This window comes from Cherax quadricarinatus, chromosome 28, assembly GCF_038502225.1.
Source record: "Cherax quadricarinatus isolate ZL_2023a chromosome 28, ASM3850222v1, whole genome shotgun sequence".
Taxonomy (NCBI): domain Eukaryota; kingdom Metazoa; phylum Arthropoda; class Malacostraca; order Decapoda; family Parastacidae; genus Cherax; species Cherax quadricarinatus.
Window position 1 is genome coordinate 5,586,860 of NC_091319.1, and position 24,342 is coordinate 5,611,201.

The 24,342-nt window shown below is 38.7% G+C and overlaps 1 protein-coding gene across 3 annotated transcripts in view; it reads right to left on the reverse strand.

Annotated features, from left to right (window-relative positions):
* The window catches only part of Mtp (microsomal triacylglycerol transfer protein), a 95,703-nt gene that overhangs the window by 8,474 nt on the left and 62,887 nt on the right, over window positions 1-24,342 (reverse strand). For all 3 annotated transcript variants that reach the window (XM_070089345.1, XM_070089346.1, XM_070089344.1), the window contains 9 exons: window positions 22,340-22,485; window positions 20,950-21,110; window positions 19,532-19,686; window positions 10,350-10,468; window positions 9,984-10,196; window positions 9,338-9,556; window positions 7,509-7,721; window positions 4,193-4,387; window positions 3,837-3,991 (listed from right to left, as the gene is read on the reverse strand). In XM_070089345.1, coding sequence (XP_069945446.1) covers window positions 3,837-3,991; window positions 4,193-4,387; window positions 7,509-7,721; window positions 9,338-9,556; window positions 9,984-10,196; window positions 10,350-10,468; window positions 19,532-19,686; window positions 20,950-21,110; window positions 22,340-22,485 — 1,576 coding nt within the window. The remainder of the gene's footprint in view (window positions 1-3,836; window positions 3,992-4,192; window positions 4,388-7,508; window positions 7,722-9,337; window positions 9,557-9,983; window positions 10,197-10,349; window positions 10,469-19,531; window positions 19,687-20,949; window positions 21,111-22,339; window positions 22,486-24,342) is intronic.

Sequence of the window (24,342 nt, forward strand, 5' to 3'; positions counted from 1 at the left end):
TAAATATTACCCTGCTCACACTCCAACAGATCGTCAGGTCCCAAGTACCATTCGTCTCCATTCACTCCTATCTAACACGCTCACGCACGCTTGCTGGAAATCCAAGCCCCTTACCCACAAAACCTCCTTTACCCCCTCTCTCCAACCCTTTCGAGGACGACCCCTACCCCGCCTTCCTTCCCCTATAGATTTATATGCTTTCCATGTCATTCTACTGTGATCCATTCTCTCTAAATGACCAAACCACCTCAACAACCCCTCTTCTGCCCTCTGACTAATACTTTTATTAACTCCACACCTTCTCCTAATTTCCACACTCCGAATTTTTTGCATAATATTTACACCACACATTGCCCTTAGACATGACATCTCCGCTGCCTCCAACCGTCTCCTTGCTGCTGCATTTACCACCCAAGCTTCACACCCATATAAGAGTGTTGGTACTACTATACTTTCATACATTCCCTTCTTTGCCTCCATAGATAACGTTTTTTGACTCCACATATACCTCAACGCACCACTCACCTTTTTTCCCCTCATCAATTCTATGATTAACCTCATCCTTCATAAATCCATCCGCCGACACGTCAACTCCCAAGTATCTGAAAACATTCACTTCTTCCATACTCCTCCTCCCCAATTTGATATCCAATTTTTCTTTATCTAAATCATTTGACACCCTCATCACCTTACTCTTTTCTATGTTCACTTTCAACTTTCTACCTTTACACACATTCCCAAACTCATCCACTAACCTTTGCAATTTTTCTTTAGAATCTCCCATAAGCACAGTATCATCAGCAAAAAGTAACTGTGTCAATTCCCATTTTGAATTTGATTCCCCATAATTTAATCCCACCCCTCTCCCAAACACCCTAGCATTTACTTCCTTTACAACCCCATCTATAAATATATTAAACAACCATGGTGACATTACACATCCCTGTCTAAGACCTACTTTTACCGGGAAGTAGTCTCCCTCTCTTCTACACACCCTAACCTGAGCCTCACTATCCTCATAAAAACTCTTTGCAGCATTTAATAACTTACCACCTATTCCATATACTTGCAACATCTGCCACATTGCTCCTCTATCCACTCTATCATATGCCTTTTCTAAATCCATAAATGCAATAAAAACCTCCCTATCTTTATCTAAATACTGTTCACATATATGCTTCAATGTAAACACCTGATCTACACATCCCCTACCCACTCTAAAACCTCCTTGCTCATCCGCAATCCTACATTCTGTCTTACCTCTAATTCTTTCAATTATAACCCTACCGTACACTTTTCCTGGTATACTCAGTAAGCTTATTCCTCTGTAATTTTTACAGTCTCTTTTGTCCCCTTTCCCTTTATATAAAGGGACTATACATGCTCTCTGCCAATCCCTAGGTACCTTCCCCTCTTTCATACATTTATTAAACAAAAGTACCAACCACTCCAACACTATATCCCCCCCTGCTTTTAACATTTCTGTCATGATCCCATCAGTTCCAGCTGCTTTACCCCCTTTCATTTTACGTAATGCCTCACGTACCTCCCCCACACTTACATTCTGCTCTTCTTCACTCCTAAAAGATGGTATACCTCCCTGACCAGTGCATGAAATTACTGCCTCTGTTTCTTCCTTAACATTTAAAAGTTCCTCAAAATATTCTCGCCATCTACCCAATACCTCCATCTCCCCATCTACTAACTCCCCTACTCTGTTTTTAACTGACAAATCCATATTTTCCCTAGGCTTTCTTAACTTGTTTAACTCGCTCCAAAATTTTTTCTTATTTTCATTAAAATTTCTTGACAGTGCCTCTCCCACTCTATCATCTGCTCTCCTTTTGCACTCTCTCACCACTCTCTTTACCTTTCTTTTACTCTCCATATACTCTGCTCTTCTTATAACACTTCTGCTTTGTAAAAACCTCTCATAAGCTACCTTTTTCTCTTTTATCACACCCTTTACTTCATCATTCCACCAATCACTCCTCTTTCCTCCTGCCCCCACCCTCCTATAACCACAAACTTCTGCCCCACATTCTAATACTGCATTTTTAAAACTATTCCAACCCTCTTCAACCCCCCCACTACTCATCTTTGCACTAGCCCACCTTTCTGCCAATAGTCGCTTATATCTCACCCGAACTTCCTCCTCCCTTAGTTTATACACTTTCACCTCCCTCTTACTTGTTGTTGCCACCTTCCTCTTTTCCCATCTACCTCTTACTCTAACTGTAGCTACAACTAAATAATGATCCGATATATCAGTTGCCCCTCTATAAACATGTACATCCTGGAGCCTACCCATCAACCTTTTATCCACCAATACATAATCTAATAAACTACTTTCATTACGTGCTACATCATACCTTGTATATTTATTTATCCTCTTTTTCATAAAATATGTATTACTTATTACCAAATTTCTTTCTACACATAGCTCAATTAAAGGCTCCCCATTTACATTTACCCCTGGCACCCCAAATTTACCTACTACTCCCTCCATAACATTTTTACCCACTTTAGCATTAAAATCCCCAACCACCATTACTCTCACACTTGATTCAAAACTCCCCACGCATTCACTCAACATTTCCCAAAATCTCTCTCTCTCCTCTACACTTCTCTCTTCTCCAGGTGCATACACGCTTATTATAACCCACTTTTCACATCCAATCTTTATTTTGCTCCACATAATCCTTGAATTAATACATTTATAGTCCCTCTTTTCCTGCCATAGCTTATCCTTCAACATTATTGCTACTCCTTCTTTAGCTCTAACTCTATTTGAAACCCCTGACCTAATCCCATTTATTCCTCTCCACTGAAACTCTCCCACCCCCTTCAGCTTTGTTTCACTTAAAGCCAGGACATCCAGCTTTTTCTCATTCATAACATCCACAATCATCTCTTTCTTATCATCTGCACAACATCCACGCACATTCAGACTTCCCACTTTGACAATTTTCTTCTTCTTATTCTTTTTAGTAATCTTTACAGGAAAAGGGGTTACTAGCCCATTGTTCCCGGCATTTTAGTTGACTTTTACAACACGCATGGCTTACGGAGGAAAGATTCTTATTCCACTTCCCCATGGATATAAAAGGAAAATTAATAAGACCAAGAACTATTAAGATAAAATCAAAGAAAACTCAGATGAGTGTGTATAAATAAATGTGTACATGTATGTGTAGTGTGACCTAAGTGTAAGTAGAAGTAGCAAGACATGCCTGTAATCTTGCATATTTATGAGACAGACAAAAGACATCAGCAATCCTACCATCATGTAAAACAATCACAGGCTTCGTTTTACACTCACTTGGTAGGACGGTAGTACCTCCCTGGGTGGTTGCTGTCTACCAACCTACTACCTATAAAAAAAAAAAAAAAAAAAATATATATATATATATATATACACACACACACACTTCTGGGTTTTCTTCTATTTTTCTTACTAGCTCTTGTTCTTGTTTATTTCCACTTATCTCCATGGGGAAGTGGAACAGAATTCTTCCTCCGTAAGCCATGCGTGTCATAAGAGGCAACTAAAATGCCGGGAGCAAGGGGCTAGTAACCCCTTCTCCTGTATATATTACTAAATGTAAAAGGAGAAACTTTCGTTTTTGCTTTTGGGCCACCCGGCCTCGGTGGGATGCAGTCAATGTGCTGAAAAAAAGAATTAGGGTAAAATGGTTTACTAGACATTTTAAATGATTACAGCATCAAGCAATTCTTTGATTCTCTTGTCCTTTAACTATCTTAGAAGCTATAATGATAACTTACACATAACTTGCACAGAAACTTCTCCTAAATAAAGAGAAAAGCAAACTTACCCAACTTCCACTAAGCTATGAGCATTTCGGTTCCATAGCGAAATCTGGATTTCCCCTGCAAAATCATATGAAATGGCACCATTGAGAAGAAGCTCTGCATTTAAACCATTCTGTAATGGCACAACCTGCAAGTGGTCTTGAAGTAACAGTGACCCCTGTAAGGAAAAATGTCATTTACATAAGTCTTACAAGGCAAAAATCATTCAAATATTCTTATAATTTTAATTTTTAATATACTAAATCAATAATAATTATAAATGATCCTTTCATTAATCCCTCTTTCCTAAAATTCGTAATGCAACTTTATTTAGAAAACATGCACTTAAATTTTAACAGGATGTTCTCAGCACATTTACCTGAAGAGCAGTTGTCCTTTCTGAACCTGTACCAGACCACACATGCCCCATTAATTCACCCTGACCAGAGAAAAATACAAAGGGACGCAGCTGGGTATCCATGAGTGTGATCTCGATACCAGCATTAGCATCTTCCCCATCATCGATCGCATCTTCACCACTAAACACAGAAAGACCACCAGCAAAGATACCAAACTATTGGATACAAAATGATTGAAGCTATTAATAAATTTCATGACAATATCATGTACAATATGCATTTAGAATGTGACAGTTATTTAAAATTAACAAACAATTAAAAACAGGATCTAACTCATCAGAATCACTAAGATGACCAGGAGAAAATCTGGTTTACAATGCTCGATATCTCTCTATATCTTTGATGATGTGCAAAGTGAGATATAACTGAAATATAAGAATGAGTTAACAGATAAATCCTAATACATGAATATAATTGAAAAGTAATCTAAACAAAAGGAACTAACAATGACTTCCAATGTAATCAAGTGGCCATCACTGCATATCATCTGTAATAAAATACATACATAATTGCAAAAGAATGCAAATTAATAATTAATTTTAATATTTTAGCAGTCATAGATTGAATGGTTTGTGGAAATGCCTATGCAATATACACATATATATATATAGGTACACGCTGATACAAAATAGGAGTTTTCACAGTTCTCTTGGGAAAATTGTTTACTTTATTTTTTTCAGCAAACTGGCTGTATCCCACAGAGGCAGAGTGACCTAAAAAGAAAAACAAAAGTTTTTTGTAAATTTGGTAATTTATACAACAGATGGGGTTACTAGACCCTTGCTCCCAGCATTTTAGTTGCCTCTTATGACACACAAAATGCTTATGATGCACATTTTAGTTACCTATGACACACAAAATGCTTAACAAAGCTTGTAAAAAGAATTACAAAAAGTAAAAAAAGAAAGGGGTGATAAATTTAACAGTTTAAAAGTTAAGGACAAATTACAAGAAAGGGATAATTAAATATGTAAATGATGGCAGCCACCAAGAGAAAGATTGTGTTTAAATAAATGAATGTAAACAGGTTGTGAAAACATGAAAATGAAAAAGTTAGTTAGGTTTTTCTATTTACAGAGCACTAGAGCAATAATTATTATTATTATGCTTATTGCCACTGACATACCTTGTTCACTGAGTTCAATCATTCCTAACTCGATATTTACAACTTGGCTTACAACTCCTCTTTTTATCACAACTACCCTTAGATGCCGTCGTAAATGAAAGAGAATGAGTTAACAAGAGAGACACGGAGAATGTAAACAGACTGAGAGTGAATGGGTGGTGGGCGGTCAGACAAATGTGTATTCATACCTGTCCACTGGCTGTTCATATGCAATGATTCTGCATTATGCATGCGTTTGTGAAGCTTTTTCCCTACAATACAAACACCTTACATAGTGTACAAGTTGTTGTCACTTTGGTGCAGTAGAATAAATAACATTCCCATTCTCATGCAACACACCATTTTTAGAGCGTATGATGCTATGAGTGATTATTATTATTATTATGCTTATTGCATCTTCAACACTAGTGAGACACTCTTAGTAATTTTAGTGTGTACCTGCACTCCAACACAGCAAGTTTGCTTAGGTATGGGTACATATAAGTACAATTATGTTAGAGAGGAGTGAGTGGAGATGAATGGTTTCTGGAACTTGAGCTGTTGGAGTGTGAGCAAGTTAGTATTTCATGAAGGGATCCTAGAAGTGGGAAGTACAATGCCTGCACTTTAAAGAAAGGGTTTGGGATATTTGCCATTTGGAGTGACATCTGCATTATCATATCTACACACCTCTGCAAAGACAGTGATTATGTGTGAGTGATGGTAATAGTGTTTCTTTCTTTTTTGGGTCACCCTGCTTTGGTGGGAGATAGCCAGCATGTTGAATTTTTTTTTTTTTTTTTTTTCAACAAGTCGGTCGTCTCCCACCGAGGCAGGGTGACCCCAAAAAAAGAAAGAAAATCCCCAAAAAGAAAATACTTTCATCATCATTCAACACTTTCACCACACTCACACATTATCACTGCTTTTGCAGAGGTGCTCAGAATACAACAGCTTAGAAGCATATACGTATAGAGATACACAACATATCCCTCCAAACTGCCAATATCCCAAACCCCTCCTTTAAAGTGCAGGCATTGTACTTCCCATTTCCAGGACTCAAGTCCGACTATATGAAAATAACCGGTTTCCCTGAATCCCTTCACTAAATATTACCCTGCTCACACTCCAACAGATCGTCAGGTCCCAAGTATCATTTGTCTCCATTCACTCCTATCTAACACGCTCATGCACGCTTGCTGGAAGTCCAAGCCCCTCACCCACAAAACCTCCTTTACCCCCTCTTTCCAACCCTTTCGAGGACGACCCCTACCCCTCTTTCCTTCCCCTATAGATTTATATGCTTTCCATGTCATTCTACTTTGATCCATTCTCTCTAAATGACCAAACCACCTCAACAACCCCTCTTCTGCCCTCTGACTAATGCTTTTATTAACTCCACACCTTCTCCTAATTTCCACACTCCGAATTTTCTGCATAATATTTACACCATACATTGCCCTTAGACAGGACATCTCCACTGCCTCCAACCGTCTCCTCGCTGCTGCATTTACCACCCAAGCTTCACACCCATATAAGAGTGTTGGTACTACTATACTTTCATACATTCCCTTCTTTGCCTCCATAGATAACGTTTTTTGACTCCACATATACCTCAACGCACCACTCACCTTTTTTCCCTCATCAATTCTATGATTAACCTCATCCTTCATAAATCCATCCGCCGACACGTCAACTCCTAAGTATCTGAAAACATTCACTTCTTCCATACTCCTCCTCCCCAATTTGATATCCAATTTTTCTTTATCTAAATCATTTGACACCCTCATCACCTTACTCTTTTCTATGTTCACTTTCAACTTTCTACCTTTACACACATTCTCAAACTCATCCACTTTATAACGCTTGAAATTTTGGAAAGTTTCCAGACATAACTGTTTAGATACAGAGTATCTAAACAAACAGAGTGGCACGCAGATGTCATAACAGCAAATTAGGGAGCCATATAAACAAACTTTTTGTTATAATTTGAAATGTCCGTATTAGTGAATCACCGTAAAGCGAAGTGCCATAAAGTGGGGCCCTCCTGTATACTGACAAAACATTTTGTGTGCTCTGCAGGATTCAGTATTGCATACCACTTGTAAAATAATTAGCAATAGAAATGACAGATTGCAACAAAAGAAACCTCTAAGAGTATATCAACTTACCGAGAGAAGTCTCATTTGAGCATCATGGCTTTCCACAAAAACGTCAACTGTAGATCGTTTTAGAAGACCCCCTTGAATTTCCAGCATGTTACTGAAGGAAGAATTGGCACTTTTATCTTCATAAAGCATACGTGAGAATGCTGAAGAGACTCCATTTTGGCCCAATATGTGGTAATTATTGTATTGCGGATCTTTCAAGAGTTTATTTAACATCTGCAATTTGAATTTAATAGGTAAGTCTTGAGCAAACCATGTGTATTTAAATAATAATGCAAATTATCTAAAGATATACTAGTTAAATTCATAACAATCTAAACAAATCAAGTCTTAGTCTAGATATCTATACAGTGCAGTATAATACACAAAATTTCCTGTAGTCTTTCAAAGATATCAATGAAAACTGTGTACTGTATACAGTGGTACCTTGACTTATGAGTTTAATTCGTTCTTTCACCGAGCTCGTAACTCAATTTGCTCATATATGAAATCAGTTTTCCCTCGATGAAATTAATTGAAATGCCATTAATCTGTTTCAGTCCCCCAAAAAACCACCCCAATGTTTTTGTTATGGGTTTTTAAGTAAGAAAAATATATTTATAAATAAAAAATATTGTATACTCCATCCACCACCTTCACTATTCTACCCACCACCATCTCTACTCCATCCACCATTATCACTACTCCAACCACCACCCCCACTACTCTACCCACCACCATCTTTACTCCACCCACTACCTTCACTTCTTCACCCACCACCATCTCTACTACACCCACCACCCTCACTACTCCACCCACTACTATCTCTACTCTAGCCACCACCTTCACTACTCCACCCACCACCATCTCTACTACACCCACCATCATATCTACTCTACCCACCACCCTCACTACTCCATCCACCACCCTCACTACTCCACTCACCACCATCACTACTCCATCCACCACTATCAGTACGCCATTCACTTTAAATAATGTTTCTGGAAAAACTCTGAGTGTTGAAATGGAGGATGCCTCTTCCCGGATTTATACGAGAACCAAACAAAGGACAAGGTGCCCCGCTACAATCTGGGATTAGTGTGGGAGTATTATTCTTCCAGTTATGTCTTGGAAGAGCATGTGGGATAAGATGAAGTACCTGGCATTCCTCTGGGTACAGAGTTGGATTTGACTTCAGATATGCCGCCAATTAGCGGCGGCGTATCTGAGCTCACTCGTAACTTGAATTTTGGCTCACAACTCAAAGCAAAAAATCGACCGAGTGATGGCTTGTAACTCGGAAAACTCGTAAGTTGGTGCACTCGTAAGTCAAGGTACCACTGTACTGACATATTACAATTACTAAAGATTAAGGGTCTAACTCTTATTATTATTATGAACAGCTTATTCAATATTTTGAAGGTCACCATGAAAACAATGCCAACAACTGATAGTTCTCACAAAAAATAATGAAATGATTTTGCACTTTTTTTTTTTTTTTTGTACTGGTACTGAAACAAACAAAAGTCACTCTAAGCAAAGAAACATAAGTATGAATATTCACATATAGTGGGCAACACTGCATCTGACTTACCAACCTATATATATATATATATATATATATATATATATATATATATATATATATATATATATATATATATATATATATATATATATATATATATATATATATATATATATATATATATATATATATATATATATATATATATATATATACAGTGGTATATTTGCACTGTACAGTACAGTGTGGCGGTGCCACAAAATTGGATACATTATCAGTGTGCTGCTACTTGGAATAAAAATGTATCTCAATTAGATGTTATTACCTGTTGTAAATATTTACTGCTCTGAGATAAATCATACAGTCGACCCAAAAGCAGTGTATTAAGTTCTTTGGAATCTTGCAAGGCCATCATTTGGAGTATCACCCGTAAAAGGTCCTCGCTGGGATTATGGCGAAGAAGAATATCTACTGCCATGGCTCTGACACTTGAATCATGTTTAGAGCGCAGCTCCAAGAAAATTCTTTCCATTGTTACACAAACCTAAGGAAGATGTAGCTTATAGGATTATGAACCTTAACTATTCTACTTCAAAACCAACAATCAATATACAGCAAATATGAGGACATGGTAGAATAGTCTTAAATAATCCAAGACAACATTTCCAGCTTGGGTAGGGATACTGTAGTTGGTAACTAAATATTCATGGCTGGAGAAGAATATGACTTATCCTAAAATGTCTCTGGTGGACAATACTTATGTAGAGTACTTATGTGACTTGTGAAAATAATACAGCATACCAAGAGACTAATCGTAAGAAAACGATAATGACAAATTTAAATATAAAATTAATGTTGTAAAAATCTAAATTAAAAAAATCAAGTAATATAAAACAAAAAACTTGTATGATTATCTCTGAATGAAGAATATTAATTGATGTATGTAAAGGTATTTGGTTTACATATATTACCTCTTTGGTTATATAGCTATCAGGCATGGTTTGAAGGGCACGTGTAGCATAAATGGCAGGTTTACGAGCCTCCCCTTCAGCAAATTCAAGTAACACATTCACTGTGTCTGCCATTCGTAAATTTTTCAACCCACGTATATACATTAGTTGACAGAGTTCATCATCACAGCTTCTTAACTTCTCAACAAGAAAGTTCCTCACCTCTGAAACAATCTAAAGCCTAACTGTCAACATTTATGCCAAGAAAGAAGCCTTCAAACTTACATACTTTAGCAAAATTTTTAAAATTTTATATATAGAGGTAACATAAATTAAGGGTATGAACATTTATTTTCTGCTAACAAATGAGACATTTCCTGAGCTCACCGGCTGCTTCATGTTGTTGGGTGTCCTGGAGAAGGTATGAGTCAGTGAAGCTACAGTAAGTACCAGAGTCTCATACAACTTGTCATTGTTGTGGCCCTTTTTAACAAGCTTCATTATGTCTGTACAATATATAAAAATTAAAATGAAGAAAAGATATTTTGTAAAACGACATATTCTTATGTGAAGAACAAGCTATCCCGAATATACACAAGTATTATTTATAAACCAAGCAACAAACAGCAAAAGCTTGATTTAATGGACTTTAATATAACAGATGTTTTATTAACAGACAAAATTCACTGTCCAAACAAATCTGGAAGCACTAGATAAAGTCCAACATCCAGAACTACATATCTGGTATTGTTACAGTTCATTTTGTAAATTATAGGATTTAACAAAGTTTGCTATTTCCAGAATTGTCAATTACTGTTATGGTGTACTTGGGAAGTTAATTTTGGATTCAGCAGACGAAGTTCATGAAATCCAGAATGTCCATTGTTGCTATGACCATGGAGAAACAATCTCATCATTCAGATTTAACACCTGACATTACCAGACACCCTCTCTTTTCCCTATTAGTCCATCAAATCAAGGTCTCAGTTTTATGAACATATTTTTTCTATTCTGTGTATATTTCTAATTATATGTACTGTACTAGCCTCTTATTTTCAACTACATTTAAGCCTGTAAGACTTTTTTTTTTTTAAATACGTCGGCTGTTTCCCACCAAGGCCGGATGAACAAAAAAAGAAAGACCCAAAAAAGAAAGAAAAACCAACACAATCACTGTCTTTAAAGTGCAGGCATTGTACTTCCCATTTCCAGGACTCAAGTCTGACTAACCGGTTTCCCTGAATCCCTTCACAGAATATTACCCTACTTACACTCCAACAGGTCGTCAGGTCCCAAAAACCATTCATCTCCATTCAATCCTATTTAACACGCTCATGCACGCTTGCTGGAAGTCCAAGTCCCTCGCCCACAAAACCTCCTTTACCCCCTCCCTCCAACCTTTTTGGGGATGACCCCTACGCTGCCTTCCTTTCCCTACAGATTTATACGCTCTCCAAGTCATTCTACTTTGTTCCAGTCTCTTTAAATGACCAAACCACCTCAACAGCCCCTCTTCAGCCCTCTGACTAATACTTTTAGTAACTCCACACTTCATCTTAATTTCCACACTATGAATTCTCTGCATAATATTTACACCACACACATTGCCCTTAGACAGGACATCTCCACTGCCTCCAGGCACCTCCTTGCTGAAGCATTCACAACCCATGTTTCACACCCACACAAGAGTGTTGGTACCACTACACTCACGTACATTCCCTTCCCTGCCTCCATGGATAACGTTCTTTGTCTCCACAGATACCTCAACACACCACTCACTTTTTTCTTTCACCAATTTTATGGTTAACCTCATTATTCGTAAACCCATCCACTGACAAGTCAACTCCCAAATATATCTGAAAACATTTGCTTCTTCCATACTCCCTCCCTCCAATGTGATATCCAACCTTTCTTTATCTAAACCGTTTGATACCCTCACCACCCTACTCCTATCTATGTTCACTTTCAACTTTTTACCTTTACACACCCTCCCAAATTAGTCCACTAACCTTTGCAACTTTTCTTTAGAATCCCCCAGAAGCTCAGTATCATTAGCAAAAAGTAACTATGTCAACTCTCATTTTTTATTTGATTCCCCATAATTTAATCCCATCCCTTTTCACAACACCCTAGCATTTACTTCCTTTACAACCCCATCTATTAATACAGTGGACCCTCAGCTAACGATATTAATCCGTTCCTGAAACCTCATCATAAGCTGAATTAATTTTTCCCATAAGAAATAATGGAAATCAAATTAATCCGTGCAAGACACCCCCAAAGTATGAAAAAAAAAATTTTTACCACATGAAATATTCATTTTAATACACACAAACTGACACTTACCGTTATTGAAGATCTGGTGATGATTGATGTGATGGGAGGAGGGGAGAGTGTGGAAGTTGTTAATGTTTAGAAGGGGAATTCCCTTCCATTAGGACTTGAGGTATAAAGTCCTTTTCCGGGGTTACTTCCCTTCTTCTTTTAATGCCACTAGGACCAGCTTGAGAGTCACTGGACCTCTGTCGCACAACAAATCTGTCTATTGAGGTCTGTACCTCCCGTTCCTTTAAGATTAGCCTAAAATGGGCCACAACATTGTCATTGTAATAGTCACCAGCATGGCTTGCAATAGCTGTGTTAGAATGATTTTCATCTATAAAGGTTTGCAGTTCAACTCACTTTGCACACATTTCCTTAATCTTTGAAGTAGGCACAATGGATTCCACAACTGGCATAGGCATCTCAGGGTTAGCCCCAAACCCTTCAAAATCTTTCTTAATTTCCATACTAATTCTCACCCTTTTTATCACAGGGTTGGCACTAGAAGCTTTCTTGGGGCCCATGGTGGCTTATTTTGCAGGTACAATCACTAAAAACGCTGTGATTATGTGAAATGTTCCGATTGTATGCATGGATGCGACCACACTGGCTGGCTTGTAAACACTGGCACCCATGGGACAACTGAGGCGTGCTCATCTCGAACGAATAGTGTTGGGCGAGTTTTTTAGTGTTAGCCGAGGCAAAATTTTTGCATTAAAATGTATCGTTAGCTGGATTTAACTTTAGCTGATGCCATCGTAGCTGAGGGTCCACTGTATGTTAAACAACCATGGTGACATTACACATCCCTGTCTAAGACTACTTTTACTGGGAAGTAATCTCCCTCTCTCCTACACACCCTAACCTAAGCCTCACTATCCTCATAAAAACTCTTTACAGCATTTAGTAACTTACTACTTACTCCATACACTTGCAACATCCACCACATTGCTCCCCTGTCCACTCTATCAATTGCATTTTCTAAATCCATAAATGCAACAAAAACTTCCCTACCTTTATCCAAATACTTTTCACATATATGCTTCAATGTAAACACCTTATTTACACATCCCCTACCTATTCTAAAGCCTCCTTGCTCATCTGCAATCCTGCTCTCTATTTTTATTTTTTTTTTTATTATCACACTGGCCGATTCCCACCAAGGCAGGGTGGCCCGAAAAAGAAAAACTTTCACCATCATTCACTCCATCACTGTCTTGCCAGAAGGGTGCTTTACACTACAGTTTTTAAACTGCAACATTAACACCCCTCCTTCAGAGTGCAGGCACTGTACTTCCCATCTCCAGGACTCAAGTCCGGCCTGCCAATTTCCCTGAACCCCTTCATAAATGTTACTTTGCTCACACTCCAACAGCACATCAAGTATTAAAAACCATTTGTCTCCATTCACTCCTATCAAATACGCTCACGCATGCCTGCTGGAAGTCCAAGCCCCTCGCACACAAAACCTCCTTTACCCCCTCCCTCCAACCTTTCCTAGGCCAACCCCTACCCCGCCTTCCTTCCACTACAGACTGATACACTCTTGAAGTCACTCTGTTTCGCTCCATTCTCTCTACATGTCTGAACCACCTCAACAACCCTTCCTCAGCCCTCTGGACAACAGTTTTGGTAATCCCGCACCTCCTCCTAACTTCCAAACTACGAATTCTCTGCATTATATTCAAACCACACATTGCCCTCAGACATGACATCTCCACTGCCTCCAGCCTTCTCCTTGCTGCAACATTCATCACCCATGCTTCACACCCATATAAGAGCGTTGGTAAAACTATACTCTCATACATTCCCCTCTTTGCCTCCAAGGACAAAGTTCTTTGCCTCCACAGACTCCTAAGTGCACCACTCACCCTTTTCCCCTCATCAATTTTATGATTCACCTCATCTTTCATAGACCCATCCACTCCCAAATATCTGAATACATTCACCTCCTCCATACTCTCTCCCTCCAATCTGATATCCAATCTTTCATCACCTAATCTTTTTGTTATCCTCATTACCTTACTCTTTCCTGTATTCACTTTTAATTTTCTTCTTTTGCACACCCTACCAAATTCATCCACCAATCTCTGCAACTTCTCTTCAGAATCTCCCAAGAGCACAGTGTCATCAGCAAAGAGCAACTGTGACAACTCCCACTTTATGTGTGATTCTTTATCTTTTAACTCCACGCCTCTTGCCAAGACCCTCGCATTTACTTCTCTTACAACCCCATCTATAAATATGTTAAACAACCACGGTGACATCACACATCCTTGTCTAAGGCCTACTTTTACTGGGAAATAATTTCCCTCTTTCCTACATACTCTAACTTGAGCCTCACTATCCTCGTAAAAACTCTTCATTGCTTTCAGTAACTTACCTCCTAAACCATACACCTGCAACATCTGCCACATTGCCCCCCTATCCACCCTGTCATACGCCTTTTACAAATCCATAAATGCCACAAAGACCTCTTTAGCCTTATCTAAGTACTGTTCACTTATATGTTTCACTGTAAACACCTGGTCCACACACCCCCTACCTTTCCTAAAGCCTCCTTGTTCATCTGTTATCCTATTCTCCGTCTTACTCTTAATTCTTTCAATAATAACTCTACCATACACTTTACCAGGTATACTCAACAGACTTTTTTTTTTTTTTTTTTTTTTTTTTTTAAAAAGTCGGCCGTCTCCCACCGAGGCAGGGTGACCCAAAAAAGAAAGAAAATCCCCAAAAAGAAAATACTTTCATCATCATTCAACACTTTCACCACACTCACACGTTATCACTGCTTTTGCAGAGGTGCTCAGAATACAACAGCTTAGAAGCATATACGTATAAAGATACACAACATATCCCTCCAAACTGCCAATATCCCAAACCCCTCCTTTAAAGTGCAGGAATTGTACTTCCCATTTCCCATGAACATAACCGGTTTCCCTGAATCCCTTCACTAAATATTACCCTGCTCACACTCCAACAGATCGTCAGGTCCCAAGTATCATTCGCCTCCATTCACTCCTATCTAACACGCTCATGCACGCTTGCTGGAAATCCAAGCCCCTAGCCCACAAAACCTCCTTTACCCCCTCTTTCCAACCCTTTCGAGGACGACCCCTACCCCTCCTTCCTTCCCCTATAGATTTATATGCTTTCCATGTCATTCTACTTTGATCCATTCTCTCTAAATGACCAAACCACCTCAACAACCCCTCTTCTGCCCTCTGACTAATGCTTTTATTAACTCCACACCTTCTCCTAATTTCCACACTCCGAATTTTCTGCATAATATTTACACCACACATTGACCTTAGACAGGACATCTCCACTGCCTCCAACCGTCTCCTCGCTGCTGCATTTACCACCCAAGCTTCACCCTATAATTTTTGCACTCTCTTTTGTCCCCTTTGCCTTTATACAAAGGAACTATGCATGCTCTCTGCCAATCCCTAGGTACCTTACCCTCTTCCATACATTTATTAAATAATTGCACCAACCACTCCAAAACTATATCCCCACCTGCTTTTAACATTTCTATCTTTATCCCATCAATCCCGGCTGCCTTACCCCCTTTCATTTTACCTACTGACTCACGAACTTCCCCCACACTCACAACTGGCTCTTCCTCACTCCTACAAGATGTTATTCCTCCTTGCCCTATACACGAAATCACAGCTTCCCTATCTTCATCAACATTTAACAATTCCTCAAAATATTCCCTCCATCTTCCCAATACCTCTAACTCTCCATTTAATAACTCTCCTCTCCTATTTTTAACTGACAAATCCATTTGTTCTCTAGGCTTTCTTAACTTGTTAATCTCACTCCAAAACTTTTTCTTATTTTCAACAAAATTTGTTGATAACATCTCACCCACTCTCTCATTTGCTCTCTTTTTACATTGCTTCACCACTCTCTTAACCTCTCTCTTTTTCTCCACATACTCTTCCCTCCTTGCATCACTTCTACTTTGTAAAAACTTCTCATATGCTAACTTTTTCTCCCTTACTACTCTCTTTTACATCATCATTCCACCAATCGCTCCTCTTCCCTCCCGCACCCACTTTCCTGTAACCACAAACTTCTGCTGAACACTCTAACACTACATTTTTAAACCTACCCCATACCTCTTCGACCTTCGACAATGTTATGAAGAGTAAATTGTGTGTGTTTTGGAAATCTAATAGTAAGGCATGGGTCACGAGGGAAATTTTCGTCGAGTGGTTCAATGAAGTGTTTGGCCCTAGTGTGAAGGAGTATCTCCTGGAAAAGAAATTGGATCTCAAGTGCGTGCCAGTAATGGACAATGCACCTGCTCATCCTCCAAACTTGGATGACCTAATTTTCGAGGAGTTTGGGTTCATCACAGCAAAGTTCTTGCCCCCGAATACCACTCCTCTCCTCCAACCCATGAACCAGCAGGTTATTGCAAACTTTAAAAAACTCTACACAAAAGCAATGTTTCACAGGTGCTTGACTGTGACCACAGACACTCACTTGACCCTAAGGGAATTTTGGAGAGAACACTTCAGCATCCTCCACTGCATAACCCTTATAGGTATGGCTTGGGAGGGAGTGACTACCAGGACTTTGAACTCTGCCTGGAGAAAATTGTGGCCAGACTGTGTCGACAAGAGGGATTTTGAAGGATTTGGGACTGACCCTAATGAGCCTATGTCTGTTGTAAAATCAATTGTGGCACTGGGGAGTTCCATGGGGTTGGATGTGAGTTTGGAGGATGTGGAAGAATTGGTGGAAGACCACAATGACGAGCTCACCACTGAGGAGCTGCAAGAGCTTCAGCAGGAAGAGCAACACATCGCAGCTCAGAATCTTGCTGCAGAGGAGGAGGAAGAGAGATGGAAGAAGGTGCCTTCTTCAGAAATTAAAGAGATTTTTACTATGTGGGGTAAGATGGAAAGCTTTATGGAGAAACATCACCCTAACAAGGTTGTTGCAAGCCAGGTTAGCAACATGTACAGTGACAAAGTCTTGGGCCATTTTAGGGAAGTGTTAAAGAGATGCCAGAAACAGAGCTCTCTCCACAGTTATTTTGTGAGACAGGACTCCAGTGACTCTCAAGGTGGTCCTAGTGGCATTAAGAAACAGAGAAGAGAAGCAACCCCAGAAAAGCAAATGGTACCTGAGGTGTTGATGGAAGGGGATTCCCCTTCCAAACTATAAACAATCCACTCTCTCCTCCTCCTCCAGTCTCCCATACACTAAGAAGAATCTCCAATAAAGGTAAGTGTTATGCTGTTAATGTTTCATTCATCATTTCCCATTGTATTGTTTATGTACTACATGTATATTTCATGTTAAAATTTTTTTTGTTTTAATACTTCTGGGTGTCAGGAACGGATTAATTGTATTTACATTATTTCTTATGGGGAAAATTGATTCGTAAAACGTAAATTTCATTTAAAGTAACGGCTCCAGGAACGGATTAATTACGAAAAACGAGGGACCACTGTATATGCTTCTAAACTGTTGTGTTCTGAGCACCTCTGCAAAAACAGTGATTATGTGTGAGTGAGGTGAAAGTGTTGAATGATGATGAAAGTATTTTCTTTTTGGGGATTTTCTTTCTTTTTGGGTCACCCTGCCTCGGTGGGAGACGGCTGACTTGTTGAGAAAAAGAAAGAAAAAAAAAACAAATATGATAGAGTGGATAGGGAAACAATGTGGCAGATGTTGCAAGTATATGGAATAGGTGGTAAGTTACTAAATGCTGTAAAGAGTTTTTATGAGGATAGTGAGGCTCAGGTTAGGGTGTGTAGAAGAGAGGGAGACTACTTCCTGGTAAAAGTAGGTCTTAGACAGGGATGTGTAATGTCACCATGGTTGTTTAATATATTTATAGATGGGGTTGTAAAAGAAGTAAATGCTAGGGTGTTCGGGAGAGGGGTGGGATTAAATTATGAGGAATCAAATACAAAATGGGAATTGACACAGTTACTTTTTGCTGATGATACTGTGCTTATGGGAGATTCTAAAGAAAAACTGCAAAGGTTAGTGGATGAGTTTGAGAGTGTGTGTAAAGGTAGAAAGTTGAAAGTGAACATAGAAAAGAGTAAGGTGATGAGGGTATCAAATGATTAGATAAAGAAAAATTGGATATCAAATTGGGGAGGAGGAGTATGGAAGAAGTGAATGTTTTCAGATACTTGGGAGTTGACGTGTCGGTGGATGGATTTATGAAGGATGAGGTTAATCATAGAATTGATGAGGGAAAAAAGGTGAGTGGTGCATTGAGGTATATGTGGAGACAAAAAACATTATCTATGGAGGCAAAGAAGGGAATGTATGAAAGTATAATAGTACCACACTCTTATATGGGTGTGAAGCTTGGGTTGTGAATGCAGCAGCAAGGAGGCGGTTGGAGGCAGTGGAGATGTCCTGTCTAAGGGCAATGTGTGGTGTAAATATTATGCAGAAAATTCGGAGTGTGGAAATTAGGAGAAGGTATGGAGTTAATAAAAGTATTATTCAGAGGGCTGAAGAGGGGTTGTTGAGGTGGTTTGGTCATTTAGAGAGAATGGATCAAAGTAGAATGACATGGAGAGCATTTAAATCTGTAGGGGAAGGAAGGCGGGGTAGGGGTCGTCCTCGAAAAGGTTGGAAGGAAGGGGTAAGGGAGGTTTTGTGGGCGAGGGGCTTGGACTTCCAGCAGGCGTGCGTGAGCGTGTTCGATAGGAGTGAATGGAGACGAATGGTATTTGGGGCCTGACGATCTGTTGGAGTGTGAGCAGGGTAATATTTAGCAAAGGGTTTCAAGGAAACTGGTTATTTTTATATAGCTAGACTTGAGTCCTGGAAATGGGAAGTACAATGCCTGCACTCTAAAGGAGGGGTTTCGGGATACTGACGGTTTGGAGGGATATGTTGTGTATCTTTATATGTATATGCTTCTAAGCTGTTGTGTTTTGAGCACCTCTGCGAAAACAGTGATTATGTGTGAGTGAGGTGAAAGTGTTGAATGATGATGAAAGTATTTTCTTTTTGGGGATTTTCTTTCTTTTTGGGTCACCCTGCCTAGGTGGTAGACGGATGACTTGTTGAAAAAAAAAAAAAAAAAAAAACACTCCAACACTATATCTCCCCCTGCTTTTAACATTTCTGTCATGATCCCATCAGTAAGATTTATGTAAGACGTTATGTAAGACTTATCTTCAGTAAATATAACAAGCATTATAAAATTATCTAAAATTTATCAATACAATATTTCATAATTTTGAATTCACCTTGAATGATGAATTCTGACGGATGAGTTGACAAAGAAAGACTCAGCAAGTATCGTTCAGGTAGATCAGCTAGACCATTAAATCTGAGCACAGACATGGCTGCTTTGTGTGCTGGTTCTATTTGGGCAGCTGCAGCAATATCCAGCAACTGGGCCCTGACAAAATATTACATCAATTAATGAGATATCCTGTAACTAGAGTAGGAACCCAGCTTATGATGTTCATGCATTGCTGAAAATTCATCCTAAGTCCACTGTTCAGTACTCTTAACCTAATTTTCCACAGAAACCCAAGTTTTAATGGAATAATGCATTCCCAAGTCATATTATCCTAGAATTAGTCAGTTAATTTATTTTCCACAGAATTTTTTATTTAGCATTGTACATTCAGTACTGTCACTTTTCACTTACAAGTAATACTAAACTTTATGTATACATGCTGATTAAGCAGAACAGAGCTACAATACATAATACACTACTCCACTTCCTCAATGCTATTGTTGAGTGTAGTGATATGTGACAGATGTACAGGCATGAGCACAGCTGGACTGCCTCCCACTCTTTCTCATTCCGACCCTGTTATGTTGTTGTTATGTTATGTTTTATCTAATTCAAGATTATTTACATATTGTACTTATTACTTCCTCAAATGTTATGGTGATGGTTAACATATGTGGATATATAGTTTCTGAAGGAGGGTGGTCATTAAGGTAACTGTGTGAGGGAGGGTGTGAGGGAGGGTTTTGTTTTCCTGAGTGGAGCTATTAGTCCCCCACACCTCACCCACTGACATATTTAGTGTACGTCAACAGCAGTGGTGGCTACCACCAAACATAATTACTAAGTCTACAGTATACAGTTAATCTCTAGCAAACAAACCTGAGCTCTCCAAATATGCATAAAATGAAGATGTGGTGCACAAAGTATGAATGAATTTGGTTAAAGACTAATCGAGAAAAAATTTATAATTCAACCTTAGGAAGATTGGTAAATGTAGTCATTCCGCTGCTAGAATTGTGAGGCACTTTTTCTTAAGTAATTAAGTGGTTCCAAAGCCAATGTCATGCAAAACACTATAAGTCAGGGCCCTACTATAATGTATTGTAGTACAGTAGTAGTTTAACTTACTTTCTTCACTGGTCATCATAGTATAGATATGTACTTATAGTTACAGAACAAGAGAAAGGCAGTTATGTAAAAACTGAATTAAGAAGCAGCAAGCACTACATCAACAACAGCAGGACACCTATATATGCAGAACACTCATCAAAAAACTGACTTTCAGGCTTGTTATTCACATCAGTGATACTTGAAACAGCAAGTTTCAGAATTTTTTCATAGCTGAGAATTAATAAAACCGTTAGAAAAATTGTGAAGATCTGTCTTCATTAAGGTTCAAGTGGCTACTGTACTACTTACAATATTTTAGAATTCTTCTTATCTTTCAGTACAGCGTGAAAAGTTTCTTGATCACTTTCTCGCACCTTCTTGAGCAAGCGAAGAAAAGCAATAGCTGAGCCTTGGGAGCCCAAGTTCTTGGAACTCAATGTAGAACGAAAACTGTTGACAAGATCCTTCAACTGAAAAAAAAAAAATTAATGTATCAAAACTTAATTATTAGTTGCCCTACCTTGATGAGGTTTCAGTGAATAATTTTATCATGCCTATAAGAACGTACCACAGAACTTTCGTTTTTCTTTTTGAGCCACTCTGCCTCGATGGGATATGGCCAGTTTGTTGAAAGTAGTAGTAGTAGCAGAACCATTGACTCCATAGGGAAGTGGAAAAGCATTCTTCCTCCGTAACCAATGTGTGTGTCATACGGGACGACTATAATGCCGGGAACAAGGGGCTAGTAACCCCTTCTCCTGTATAAATTACTAAATGTAAAAAGAAAGACTTTTATCTTACTTTTTTGGGCCACCCTGCCTTGGTGGTATCCCAACCACAGGAAGGCATATGGTATTAATTTGACAATGTACTCTTTATTACTCAAGTTTTTGAACAAATATATACTGTATATAAAGAGAAATGTATGAAAGTACAGTTATACCAATGCTCTTATGTGGGTGTGAAGCATGGGTGGTGAATGTTGCAACAAGGAGACGGCTGGAGGCAGTGATGTTGTGTCTGAAGGCAATGTGCAGTGTGAATATAATGCAGAGAATTCATAGCTTGGAGATTAGGAGGAGGTGTGGGGTTTCTAGAAGCATTATCCAGAGGGCTGAGGAGGGGGTTGTTGAGGTGGTTCGGACATTCAGAGGGGATGGAATGAAACAAAATGACTTGGAAAGCATATAAATCTGTAATGGAAGGAAGGCAGGGAAGGGGTTGGCCTAGGAAAGGTTGGAGGCACGGGGTAAAGGAGGTTTTGTGCACGAGGGGCTTGGACTTCCAGCAAGCGTGTGTGTGTGTGTGTGTGTGTTAGATAGGAATAAATGGAGACAAGTGGTTTTCATGACTTGACGTGCTGTTGGAGTGTGAGCAAAGTAACATTTATGAAGAGATTCAGGGAAACCGACAAGCTGGACTTGAGTCCTGGAGGTGGGAAGCACAGTGCCTGCCCTCTGAAGGAGGGGTACTGTTATGTTGCAGCTTTTTAATTTTAGTGTAGGTGTGCCTCTGGCAAGAGAGTGATGGAGTGAATGATGATGAAAGTGTTTCTTCTTTTTCATGTCACCCTGCCTTGATGGGAAATGGCCGACGTGTTAATAAAAAAAAATATAATATAAATAAGATAACATAAATTATAGACAGAACTAGTGATGTACAGAAGAACAATTAGAATATACAAAACAACATAGCTTACCGATTTGCATGCGATACACTCCTTTGGGTCAGGATTGGTTGCTAACTGGTCAGTAAGGAGTTTTTTTTGAAGCTTAGAGGAAATAGACTTAATAACCTCTGCAACACTTTTTCCTGTATACTTTGGTGTGTTAACTTTTTCACGACCTGTAGAAGCAAAAACTACAGTAACATGTAATAAATTCACATTAGTACAGCAATTCTAGAATATTTTTCATTTAAACATGAGAATGCATAACTTAGAATGTTTTAGAATATGAGTTTTTTTGTATCACTAAACATACATTAGAATGTATAACTAAACACATGAAAATGAATGACAAAATACACATTAGAACATTAGTATATTCTGAGACTGTGGAGAAAGCAGTGACATCTGGCACTGACTATAGAATGACTACATGCAGGAAGGATGGTGCAGACTTCAACTAAGATTATATGAAAATGAAACTTTTACTTGTAGAACTCAGATGAGTGTGAGACATGAAACAGTACAGTATTAGTAGTTATTGCATAAATTTTCATCATATGTAAACTTAAACACATTAAAATGAAGTCACATTATTACAATACAAAATTTGTTTAATATGAATTAGCATTTTAAGTAAACGATGAAAAGAGGACAAGAAGCAATATGAAGGTAAGATGGTAAATCATCCATAACAAGTCAGAATGCCACAGCACACATTATGGTCAGCAGGCAATCTAGAGGAAATCATGAATCTGGATGATCTTGGATGCACCAAATAACTGAATATGTGCTTAGCACACACAACAGGGGAAATACAGTCTCTCCACTGTACTTGTTTACAGACGACTCAGACTTACGACATGCTCTCTGACTAGTATGCATACCTAAATAATGAATATTAGAGCTGATTTCCTATATTCTGTTTATTACAATATACTGCATGAACATTTAAAAATATACTAAAAAATTTATAAATGGTGCAAAGGTGACATTAAAACAATATCAAAGATGGATGGCACAAACCCACTACCATTATAGTATGCTCCCTGCTTACCGGCGTGGTCTTAGGAATGGAACTTCATTCTTAAGTGAGGAGAGGCTGTATTGCAATTTGGTTCATTATTTGATTTTTGATCTATGTGCACTTCTGGGGAATGAATGACAATGAATGTGTGTACCTCATGAGTTGCCCTACCATGGTGATAACAACCAATATGGTTAAAAAAAAAAAAGAAGTAAACCCTAGATATAACAGACTTTCAAAATAAAGGGGAAAATCTGCTGGGTAAATTGTACTTCTAACTCCTTTGTTTTCAATATTTATAGCAATATATAAATAAACTATGCATATACATTAAATAATTATGTGAGAAATGGCCAGCGTGTTGAAAAAAAAATTATATTAAGTATACAGTAGAGTTACATGATGGTATGATTGCTGGTGTCTTTTGTCTGTCTCATAAACATGTAAGACTTCAGGTATGTCTTGCTACTTCTACTTACATTAAGGTCACACTACACATGCATGTACAAGCATATATATACAGACCCTTCTGGATTTTCTTCTATTTTTCTTACTAGTTCTTGTTCTTGTTTATTTCCACTTATCTCCATGGGAAAGTGGAACAGAATTCTTCCTCTGTAAGATAAGATAAGATAAGATAAGATTTCGTTCGGATTTTTAACCCCGGAGGGTTAGCCACCCAGGATAACCCAAGAAAGTCAGTGCGTCATCGAGGACTGTCTAACTTATTTCCATTGGGGTCCTTAATCTTGTCCCCCAGGATGCGACCCACACCAGTCGACTAACACCCAGGTACCTATTTGCTGCTAGGTGAACAGGACAATAGGTGTAAGGAAACGTGTCGAAATGTTTCCACCCGCCGGGAATCGAACCCGGGCCCTCCGTGTGTGAAGCGGGAGCTTTAGCCACCAGGCCACCGGGCCATGCGTGTTGTACAAGTCGACTAAAATGCCGGGAGCAAAGGGCTAGTAACCCCTTTTCCTGTATATATTACTAAATGTAAAAGGAG